At 33.9% G+C, this 12,405-nt stretch overlaps 1 protein-coding gene across 4 annotated transcripts in view; it reads right to left on the reverse strand.

Annotated features, from left to right (window-relative positions):
• TUSC3 (tumor suppressor candidate 3) overlaps nt 1-12,405 on the reverse strand; it is a 277,668-nt gene that overhangs the window by 21,369 nt on the left and 243,894 nt on the right. For 3 of the 4 annotated variants that reach the window (XM_028099683.2, XM_028099684.2, XM_028099682.2), the window contains exon 7: nt 11,127-11,190. In XM_028099683.2, the coding sequence (XP_027955484.1) occupies nt 11,127-11,190 (64 nt within the window). Of the gene's footprint in view, nt 1-11,031; nt 11,191-12,405 lie in introns of all 4 variants that reach the window. The other variant, XM_088021390.1, reaches the window with a different exon arrangement.

A 12,405-nucleotide genomic window follows, 5' to 3' on the forward strand; every position in this document is an offset into this window, starting at 1 on the left:
CTTAGAGGAAAAGCTCTCAATATTTTCCATTGAATACAATGTTAGCGGGGTGCCTGGGTGGCTCAATCGGTTAAGTATCTGCCTTCAGCTTAGGTCATGATCTCAAGGTCCTGAGATCGAGCCCCATATAGGGCTCCCTGCTCAGCAGGAGTCTGCTTCTCCCTCTGCCTCTCCCTCCCATTTTTGCTTCCTCTCTCTCTCAAATAAATAAATTAAAAAAAAAAAATACAGTGTTAGCTATGGGTTTCTTGTATATGGCTTTCATTATGCTGAGGTATGTTCTGATGTTCTGACATATCCAATCTATTAAGGATTTTTATCATGAGAGGATGTTGTATTTTGTCAAATCTTTTTCTGCATCTATTGAGATGAACACGTGATTTTTATCTTTCATTTTATTGATGTTATGTATTACATTTATTGATTTGCATGTTGAACCATCCTTGAATTCTAGGGATAAGTCCCACTCGGTTATGGTGTATAATTCTTTTTAAGTGTTCTTGAATTTGGTTTACTGATAGTTTGCTGACAAATTTTTGTATTTGTAGTCACCAGGGATATTAGTCTCTAGTTCTCTTTTGTTGTAGTGTCCTTATTTGGTTTTAGTATCAGTGTAATGCTGGCCTCATAGAATGAGTTTGAAAATGTCCCCTATTCCTCAATTTTTTGGCAGAATTGAGAAGGATTGGTGTTAATTCTTATTTAAGTGTTAGGTACAGCTCTCCAGTGAAGCCACTTGGTTCTGGGTTTTCTGTGTTGGGAGGTTTTTGATTACAGATAGAATTATTTTTACTCGTATTTGATCTGTTCATATTTTCTATTTCTTCCTGATTCAGTGTTGGCAAATTATGTTTCTAGGAATGTATCCATTTCTTCTACATTATGTAATTTTTTGGCATATACTTATTCATAGAAGTCTGTTATGATCCTACATATTTCTGAAGTATCAGTTCTAATATCTCCACTTTCATTTCTGATTTTGAGTCTTTTTTTTGGGGGGTTAGCTAAAGGTTTGTCAACTTTGTATCTTTCCGAAGAATCCGCTCTTAGTTTCATCCGTCCATTCTATTGATTTTCTGGTCTTTATTTCATTTATTTCTACTTTGTACTTCCTTTCTTCTGTTAACTTTGGGCTTAATTTGTTGTTCTTTCTTTAGTTTTTTGAGGTATAAAGTTAGGTTGTTTACTTGAGATTATAATTTCTCAATATATGCATTTGTTGCTATAAACTTACCTCCCAGAACTGTTTTTGCTGTATCCCATTAGTTTGGCGTGTTGTATTTCCATTTTCATTTATTTGAAAATATTTTTAAATTTCCCTTTTGATTTCTTTTTGACCTACTGGTTGTTTAGAGATATGTTGTTTAGTTTCCACATATTTGTAGATTTCCTAGATTTCCTCTTAAATTGATTTATAGTTTCATACCATTGTGGTCAGAAAGGATAGTGGTATAATTACAATCTTCTTAAATTTGCTAATATGTGTTGTGGGTCTTATGAAATCATTTATCCTGGGGAATGTTCCATGTGCACGTGACAAGAGAATGTGTTTTATGCTTTGGATGGAATGTCCTATGTCCATTTGTTCTAAAGTATGGTCCAATTCTAACGTTTTCTTGTTGATGATCTATCTGGATAGGTCTATACATTACTGACACTGGGTTACTGAAATTCCCTACTCTTACTGCATTGTGTTCTATTTCTCTATTCTGATCTGCTAGTATTTGCTGAATATATTTTGCTGCTCTGATATGCTGGGTGCATATATATTTACATTTGTTATGTCTTCTTGATGTATTGACCCCTTTATCATTATATAATGATTTACTTTGTCTCTTGCTAACATTTTTGGCTTGAAGTCCATCTTGCCCAATCTAAGTATGGCTAGTCCCACTTTCTTTTGTTTACACTTGCTTAGAATATCCTCTTCTATTTCTTTATATTGAGCCCCCGTGTGTGGTTAGAGCTGAAATGTCTCCTACAGGCAGCATATATTTGGGTCTTGCTTTTTAAAAAAAAATCTGTTCAGCTAGTCTGTGCCTTCTGATTGGTGATTTCAATCCACTTACATTTAGCATGATTAGTGATACATAAGGACTTACTACTGCCATCTTATCTTTTGTCTTCTGGATGTTTGTATCTCCAATGTTTCTTTTTCCCCGTTTCTTTGTAAATTTGTGGTTTTTCCATAGTAATTTGTTGTCTCCCCCCTAAATACTCCCCCATTTTTTTGTTTCCTGTCTCTAGATTTTTAACTTGTGGTTATCATGTGGCTTAGATAAAACATCTCAGATAAGTTGCTATCAGCGGAAAAAAAAAAAAAACAAAACTTGATTCACCCATAAAAGTTCTACCCTTTAGTCCTCACCTTATTTTTGATGTCACAAAATATCTTTTTATGCTGTGAATTCATTAAAAAATTGCAGTAGCTATGATTTTTAATATTCTTTCCTTTAATCTTTATATTAAGTGGTTAACATACTATTCTATTATAAAGTTACAGTTTTCTATCACCTTTAACAGAGTTTTGTGGACTTTCATTTTTTTCTGTGTCTCTAATTAACATCTTTTTATTTCAACTTGAAAAACTCCTTTCAGCATTATTTATAAGACAGATCTGGTGGTGTTGAGCTTCTTTAGCCTTTATTTCTCATTCATATTTGAAGGACAATTTTAGGAGATAAAGTATTCTTGACTGGTAATTTTAATCTTTCAATACTTTGAATATGTTATTCTACTCTCTCCTGGCCTATAGAGTTTCTACTGAGAAATCCATTGGTAACTTAATGGGGGATAGCTTAATCCTTTTTAGGTTATTTTCCTTTTTTCCCTGGCTGCCTTTAAGATGATTTCTTTATAATTGATTTTCAACAGTTTCTTGGAGCTCTTTTTGCACTGAGATAATAAGATGTTCCCTTACCTTAGCAGACTTATATGTCTAGTTTCTTTCCCAGGTTTAGGAAGTCCTCAGCTATTACTACTTTAAATAAACTCTATCTCCTCCTTCTCTTCTCCTTGTGGTATACCAATTATTCTGATATTTGCTTGTCTGATAGAGTAATAACTCTTTAGGGTTTCTTAACTTTTTAAAAATATTAGTTCCTTCTTCTTCCAACTGAGTCATTTATAAATTCCTATCCCCCAACTTGCTTATTCTTTCTTCCATCTTACATGCCCTATTTTCTATGCTTTCTAATGTATTCTTTATCTCATTTATTTTCGCAGCTCCAGAATGTTTTGTTTTTTTTTTTTAATTTAAATCTCTCTGTAAAGAACTCCTTCTGTTCATTAATTTTATTCCCGAGTTCACTGAATTGCCTGAGTTTTCTTGTAGCTAATTAAATTTCTTCATTCTTATTAAAAGAAATTTTGAATTATCAGTTAGATTATAATATTCCATGCCTTGAAGTTTGGTTGCTGAATTATCCTTTTTGTGATACCATATTACTAAGTTTTTCAGTCTCTAATGAAATGTGCCTCTGGTGTCCCATTTGAAGTAGCACCCACTTTCTTGTTTACTTTGTTACATGCAGTTCAACAGGCTGGCAATTAGAAAATTTTATCTTGTTTTCCAGAAGGTGGTGCTACAGCACAAGTTTTTGGGCTTTCTTATGCGAGATGGCTTTCACTGCTACCCTCAGGAGCAGGCCTGTAAAAATAACTGTGTTTAAAAAAAAAACAAAAAAACAAACAAAAAACTGGTGGCAGAGTCGGAGTAGGTGTGGGCTTAGCACCTGGGGCTTTGGGAGTACCCTTGAGCCAGTAAGAGAATCCTCCAGTGGGAAAATTCTAGAGGTCCATGGGCTGATCTTCTGCTGAAATCCTGGAGCCTATTGCAGGAAACACTTTTAAGACCCTTTGATGTTCTTGTCTGCCTTTTTCCCTTTACTCTTCCTCCCCCCAGTCATAAGGTTCCCCCTCAGAGAGCCGGGGGTTGTTGGTCCCTGCAGCCTGCACTGCCAGGCCATCTGTCCCTCACCACTTTCCTTTTCCACCTCTTCTGCCAGAGATGTAGCTGCTATTGCTCACCACCCTCCCAGCCTAGCAGGTGGCAGTGTTGCCCTGCGGCAGAAGGGCAACTTGGTATGTTTTCCTCTTTTTTTCTCTGCCTCCAAACTTGTCTCTGTTCTGTTCTGACCCTTTGCCAGTTTCTTCCATCAGGCTGGTGGGATCCCCCAAATATCCATCTCCAGTTAGTGTACCAGTTTTTCACTCTCCACATTACCTTTTCTGATGGCAGCAAGTGGGTAGAGGGTAAGGCTCACAAACTCCTTTGGATCCAGCCCTCTCTGACATCCTACTCACTGACTATAGGGGATACAGAGGGGTGTCCTGGTATACTGAGCAGAGGTACTTTTGTTTGGTTACAGATGTCCAATTACTTGTAAATCAAAAAGCAAAAGGAACAACTCATATTGTGACGATGCTGACCTCATTCTTTTTTTAAATTGCTTTGTTATGAAGAGTTGTCATTTTAATGTGGCAAATTATATATCTTTCCCTATGAATTTTGTGGTTGTTTCTTGCTTATGAAATTCTTACCCTTAAATCTTGAAAACATTCTCTTTCTTAGTATCTTTAAGTCAGGTAATGTCATTCTTCTGTTCAGAACAATTTAAAAGCTTTCCATGTCACTCTGAATAAACGACTTCAAAATGGCCTCTAGACCATACATGATTTGCACCCTGATCCACAGCCTATATTTCTCTGCTCTTGTTTGCTCTTATTCTTGTCCTACTAGCTATTTTTCCAACAAAACTGGACTCTCTGCCTTGGCATCTTTGTACTTGATATTCCCCTGCTTAATGCTCTTCTCCCAAATATCCACATAACTCACTTCCCTTTTAGTTTCTGCTCAAATGACATCTTATCAGAAAAGCCTCCTCCAACCTCTTTACATTTTTCCTGTTTTTTCTCTGCAACATTGTTTCTGAAAGATATGTCACACTCAATTTTTTTTTAATTTACTTACTGTCTTTCTCCTGCCACTAGAATGTTAGCCCCCAAAAAGGAAATTTTTGTTCATCATCTCATTCATTGCCATACAACTCTTTGACACAGATTTCCTCTTCTTCAGTTTCCAAATAAGGAAAATGAAGCAGAGAGGTCTGAATAATTTATGAAAAGCCACAAAACTAGTAAGTGACAGTTGCCAATCAAAAAAAAACCATAAAAGAAATGGGGTAGGATGATATCATAAGGTTAGATGAAAATCATGAGAGAGAGGCAAAGGAACAAAATAGCTGGAAATGCAACGATAGATAATAAAGTTAACAGCAACTATCTTGAGGTAATAAGGTTGTGGATTTTTGCTCTTGAGTTACCACACCCTACAGAGCAGTAATTTGCCAAGTTTTTCTGTAAAGGCCTAGAAAGTACAGTTGACCTTGAAAATCACAGGTTTGAACTGTTGGGGTCCACCTGTATGCAAATGTTTTTGTTATTGTAGTACAGTATTATAAATGTAGTTTCTCTACGATTTTCTTAATATTTTCTTTAGCTTTATTTGTAAGCATACAGTATATAATACATATAATATTACAGAATATGGATTGATTGTTATCAGTAAGACTTCCAGTTAACAGTAGGCTATTAATAAATTTTTGAGGAGTAAAAAGTATTATGTGGATTTCTAAAAGTGTGTGGGGGAGGGGTCGGCACCCCTAACACACAGTGTTCAAGGTTCAACTGTAAATACTTCTGTCTGTGCCGTATGATGTATGGCTACTACTCAGCTCTGCTGTTGTGGTGCACAGTAATCCTAGCCAGTACAGAAATGAATAGGTGTGTCCATGTTCCAATAGAACTTTATTTACCAAAATAGTAGACAGACTGGATTTGGCACTTATTGGTCCTAGTTTGTCAACTGTTGTTAGAGGATCCAAGGCAGTGCCAAAGGCATATAAACTGTTATATCTGAGAGGAAGTTAGTTTTATTTACTTGAAAATAAATGCAAGAACTTAGTAAATACAGTGCATACAATCCCAAAGTAGCATTTAAAAACAAAGGAATGACTAAAAGTTATATGGTTGTGTATAACCCCAAGGTAAAATACTCTATTCTAAAGCAGTAGGGTCAAGAAACAAGTGTGATCTTATCTTCAGAGTATTTCCTGCAAACTTGAGTTTTCTAGGCTTTACCAAAAAATAAGTGTGAACCTACTTTAAACTTGATAGTTGTAATTAAGCTGTATGAATTAAAGTAAAATGGCTTTAAATTAGCCAATTTCCCCTCTCTTTTATTTAAAGATGAGTTTTTAAATTAAAGCCTTTGAGTACTGAGAATTATTATTTATTTAACTTAAGTTCCAATATATCACTGAAAAAAAGTTTTGGTTAAAAAAGGGCATACATAAGACTTATCATTTGGGGGAAAAAAAACCCACATCTGTAATATAATTTTTAGGTAAAGTGTTAATTTTTAGAAACAGGTAAAAGCTAGATGATGATCTGTCAGACTTGATATATAGGGCTTCCTTCACTGAGTAGAGGGTTGACTGACTCAGCACAAATCTGAGAGTTTGGAGTTTCGATGTTTAACTCTGGAATAACAGCTGATTTTCTGCAATTAAACTGTGGGTGTGGCCATTTCGGCTGTGTCTTATTGAAGAGTCCCAACATTAGAATAGGAGATGGAACTATATAGTGGATGAACTATAAGACTTTTTCTATTGTTCGGAGTTTGCTAATGCCTATGCATACACATACACATACACACACACACACATACACCCCAGTCTACTTCATGTATTACTTTCTCATTTGTATTGAATAATGTCACAGCAATATATACTTACTACTGTGCACACCTGAGTTTCTCTGCTGAATCTGTCAAACACCTTTTATTGATTAAAAAGTCAAAATATTGACATAATCGCACATAAAACAGAAGCTGCTATTTGTATAAATTATATCTAGTACCCAGAGGCACTGAGCATCCTACTGAACTAGTAACAAATACATGTGCACTATATTATGATCTATTCTCAGTTGTACATGATGTTAAGTTTACTGTTACTTCTAGGAAGAGAATGAGGAATGTCAATTTAAAGATAAATGAGAACAGATGTCAAAAAAATGTTGGCATATTATAGAAGACTTAGAGATCTAAATTTAAAATTATCTTCAGTTTGCATCCATCATTAATTTATATGTAGTTTGTTTTTCCTCGGATATAACATACTAAAACATTTGCTCTCTATCACAGATTGAAAACAAATGCAAAGTAAAATAATATTCATTTATAATAAATGGAGAACAAATGTATTTCTCAGAGAAAAAGCAAATGTGATTTTTATAAGTGTATATATATCTTATAAGTATATATATATATAAATATTTTAAAATTATTGCTAGTGTATCCTTTGTCTTTTATATTAGCACTTCTACTTCCAAAAGATGTTTATCTCATGTCATCATCTTGAGACCCTAGAATTTGAAGGATGTGGAGAACTAAGGGACAGATCAAAGTTTTAAAAAAAATAAAAGCCAGTCCTAGAACTCATGTATCCTCTATCAACTAGCACATATAGACCACATCTTGGTGAATTCAGGTAAGGTTCAAATTTCTTAGCAAGATGGGAAGATTTTCATTATCCATCCAAAGTAAACTTTCATCAATCTTCTCTTAAGCATTTATGAATATTCTCTCTCATTTTATGTTTTTGTACCTGCTGGACCTTCTACTAGAATATTCTCATTCATTCGCTGTCTGGGAAACTCCTTTTTCCACTGTTATCAAAACCAGCTGAAAAGTCAGTGCAAGTTCTCTAGGCAGTGAGTTGCTCCTTCTTTTGTGCTTCCAAGCACTCATTATAACATTTGTCACACTAAATTATAATTATTTTTCTATCAGTCCACCATCTTGTAAACAGCAAATATCTTATATTTGCATCAGGTATTGAAACATAACTGAATGAAAAATAAGTAACAACGAATTTTTACTGGGAAAAATAAAAGGATGATATAAGTTATTCTTAGTTCACATATTCCATATTAAAATGTGATATTTCTCCCATCCAAGTACTAACCAGGTCTGACTCTGCTTAGCTTCCGAGATCAGACGAGATCGGGCGCGTTCAGGGTGGTATGGCCGTAGACTAAAATGTGGTATTTCTTACTCCTTCTTTATATAGTTTTCTCTAGTGAACTACTTAGGACTGTTTCTTTCTTTCTTTTCTTTTTTTTTTTCCCTAAACAAGGTACTGAGAAAATAAAACACCACTAATAGGGACAAAAATCTTATTTTTAGTAAATATGAATCTATAACCTATAACATCAAATGACTCCATCTGTTCTTAGGTTTTTTTCAACAAAATTTTGCATACAGCAATTGCATCTAATGATTTGGCTTACTAAATCAGAAGGAGAAAAGCAAAAAGCAGGCATATTCTCTCCAGATAAACAAAAAGTGACCATCTGGAATTTACTTTTTTTTTTTTCTGGCATAAAGGAAAAAATACACATGCAAATTACCAAAAAAAAAAAAAAATACACGGTAAGTTTAAAAAATATCAGTAGAGTCTGCCAAGTGAAAGTAAAATCAGAAATTATTACTTTGGCTACTTTTTAACTTTCACCAATTTTAAGGAGTCCACCATTTTAAAAGACATTTTCTCTTTTTCAGTTATCTGTACAACAAACAAACCAGGAGAATAAAGCAACAAGTAACCATTGGTAGCATAAAGAGAATAAGTACTATTAAATCTGTTATTTATTACTGCTAAAAATCTACATGGAAGACTTCATATTGCCTGTGAAATTTCTTTGCATCCTAAATCTCAGCCTGATGTCCATGAGCCATGAAATGAAACCCTGGAGAATTCCTGCCATACAATGATGGTCTCAACATAGCTTTTTGCTAGGTACTCCTGATGTATTTCATAGACTAGCTGCTTGGAATAAAGTACCCTGCTAAAATGCCATATCATAGATTGAAATAGGATAGACAACAAAAGCCTACAATATATAAATAAGAGCTAAAAGTTACCTGCAATAAATAGTTTGTTTCCTAACAATATGCTTCAACACAAATGTATTTTGCTTCATAAGTACATTTATATAATGGAGAGATAAGTAAAGGGTAAAGATGGTCTTCCTTTATTTTCCAATAAGGAGAAGGAGAAGATCCAATACAGAGATTTGGAAATATTTCATCTTCTCACTCAAGGCACCTCTGATGTGCATAAAGTATGAATCTCTTACCGTATTAAAGTTAGAAAAGAGGGCGCCTGGGTGGCTCAGTTGGTTGAGCGACTGCCTTCGGCTCAGGTCATGATCCTGGAGTCCCGGGATCGAGTCCCGCATCGGGCTCCCTGCTCAGCGGGGAGTCTGCTTCTCCCTCTGACCCTCCCCCTTCTCATGTGCTCTCTCTCTCTCTCATTCTCTCTCTCTCTCAAATAAATAAATAAAATCTTAAAAAAAATAAATAACTAAAGTTAGAAAAGAGAAAGCTGGCACATACGGATCAAGATCACAAAACTTGAGAATGTTAATTCAAATACTGATATTTCTGATTTTAATCTATGAGACACACTACAGCAAAAACATACTCATACTAGTAGCTTCTTAATAAAGCACACAGGTAATTGCAAGCAAGAAATGGCTGAAGATATGCACAATTCCACATATGCACACAAGTATGTGTAAAGGGTGGAAGAAATACAAATGTAGAACTGATGAGAAAATAAAAGGGGAAAAAAACCCAAAACAGCCTGTAGTGAGTACTCGATGGTTTTTGTGTGCTATCTCATTTACTTCACACGGAAGTGCCATGTGGTTACCTGGCTAATTCTGATTTTATAAATGAGGAAGTCTGTGAGCTTCTTGAGAATTCAAAGTGCTTTAAGCACTCCTACCCCTTTCCTCCACTACAATTAACAGAAGACTCAGTACACACCAACACCTGACACACTGTCCAGAACATATTATGCAAACAAAATAGATTACTTAAAAAGCTGAAGGTAGAAAATACATACTTGGTGGTGAATTAAAAAAATGCACTGTTATAAGGTAGAGAAATACAAAAACCTTAATGATATTAAAGATAGTCGTTTCCTTCCAGATTAAAAGTAAAAACTTCAAAATGGCATGACTGACATTTATTCATGAAATCCTGTACCACAGACCGTAATAACATATACGAAACTTAACCAACAGACCATGAAAAAGAAAAGTGAATTCTAATCCTATTTCTTCCTTCAACTTAAAGCAAGTCAATTAAATTTTGTGGGTTTTAGTTTTCCCATCTATAAAATGAGGTTTGGACCTAGATGAGTTCTAAGATTCCTTAAAGATTTAAAGAGCTCTGATAATATAAAATATTGAAACTTTGGGCTAGATTACTTCAGTTGAATAAGAATCTTAGTAAGCAGGAAAGTAATCAAATTTTATAAACAATTCTATAGGCACACTTTAAATCCTGATGATGACTCAATATGTTCAACATTATAAATTTAACCTTCAAATATTTCCCAAGACACACAAACATTAGTGTCCCCTCAAGATACAGTTGTTTACCCAAAGAGTAACTTTATTTCATTCTAAGGGTATTCAGAGATTGGCTTTAATCAGACACTTTAACCTTACCTCTCTCCTATTCTATCCTGTCTTCTTTGCCCTTCTACCAGCAAACATGAATTGTACTCCATTATCTGATTCAAAACATTTAGTCTGGTATGTTCCAAAAAGACATGTCTAACCATCTTAAATCTCCCTCTTCTGACCTACCATACTGTTTCAGGGAACCAGTAGTAAGCTAGTATTTTAAAATTCTGCTTTTTATATTTTAGGACATGTTTTTCTCCCTGTTAGCATCCTATAGAGTAAAACCACACAAAACTCCACGAAAAGACGTTAGCCAAAGATAACCAATGCAGAGCAAAAGCTATACTTTGCAATTCAACAGTCAGTAAAAAAAAAAAAAAAGAGAAAATTATAGGCTGTTAATGACTCAGAATAAAAACAAAATTAAATAAGAAATAATTAGCATAGGAACTAGAAAGTGACATAGTAACGTTTAAAATTTAATACCTTTTAAAATCTTGATAATTATTGTCATGAAAAAAAGTCAATTTGATAGCATGCAGCTTTTGTCTTTTTCAATCCGTCAGTATTTTTAAGGATACTTAGTACCAGAATAATGTGTGACTCTGCCACGAACTGAGCTTGGCTGCTTCCATGAATGTAGCTCTATAAAACAAGACAGAGAAGCAAAAATTACAATCTACAGAAAAACAGATCTTTTTGTAAGTTTTATTTTTCCTTTTCCTTTTTTTTTTTTGTTTTTGGCATTTTTAATTTTATACCATGAGGGGAAATAATAGAAAAATCTGAACTCCTATTTATAATTCTTTTGAATAAAATAATTAACTAGAAATAACAAATGAATATGTTGGTTGATATTACTGTAATTTGTAGAAAGCAACTTAATATCAAAAGTAAATTTAATATAACTTGTTAAAAGGTTTACCACAAACACAAGCATACAATGTAATGATTATTCCACAGTTACTATAAGATGTAAGACACAAATTAGAGCAACTAAGTTTATCTTTAAGGAAAAAAATGACCTATCAAATATTAAATTGCTCTTTTCCACATTATCAGAGTTTTAAAATAAGATACGCTTATAAATTTATTCATTCCATTAGAGCATTTAAATTGGCTTTTTTTTTTAAAAAAAAATTGTTTTACCACACTAAGAAATGTACAGTTTTCCATACCTAGTAAGAACTATTAATAATTGATGCCAATCAATTACAGAAAATATGACACAAATCTCAATCTAGGATATTATACTGCTTAAAAAACTGACTCCCATTATTTCTGCTGTTAACTTCTTATGAAAATTAACTGCTATGCAGTTGCTTTAAATATAAATCCTTTTCTAGGTTATCTGATTATCAAAAAAAAAAGTTTGGAGAAAAAAATAACATCTATGGTATAAATCAATGTCCTCAAATTGTCACATTTGAAGCATAATTATCATTAGAGAGGTTGTTTTTACTTTTGACAATAAATACGGATGAAAGCATACCTGAAGTATGCTCTTATGAAGGGTAACTAGGAATCAGAAAATTATTCCTTCTTGGCCTTAATATTGGACATGTCACCAAATTTCTCAGAAACTCAATATCCGTTCATCTATAAAATTGGGAGCTGAACTAGATGATTTCTGTGATCTTTTTGAAGTATATAAAGTCTTCCATGTTTTTTCATAAATTGTGTCTTGGTGTTTTGATTAAAGGCTGTTTTTTCTACTCTGACCTAAACAGTCTTTGTTTCTATCTCTAACATCAGTAATTCATACGGCTGCTGCTTTATCCAAAGATATGTTTAGGTATGTTCTTTAAGCCCAGCTTCAAGCAAACTGACTAAAAAAGACTTGGTAGTCTAATAGTTCTC

The sequence above is a fragment of the Eumetopias jubatus genome, unplaced genomic scaffold (assembly GCF_037043125.1).
Source record: "Eumetopias jubatus isolate StellerSeaLion01/CBP00866 unplaced genomic scaffold, mEumJub1_p1.0 scaffold_2, whole genome shotgun sequence".
NCBI classification, from domain to species: Eukaryota; Metazoa; Chordata; class Mammalia; order Carnivora; family Otariidae; genus Eumetopias; species Eumetopias jubatus.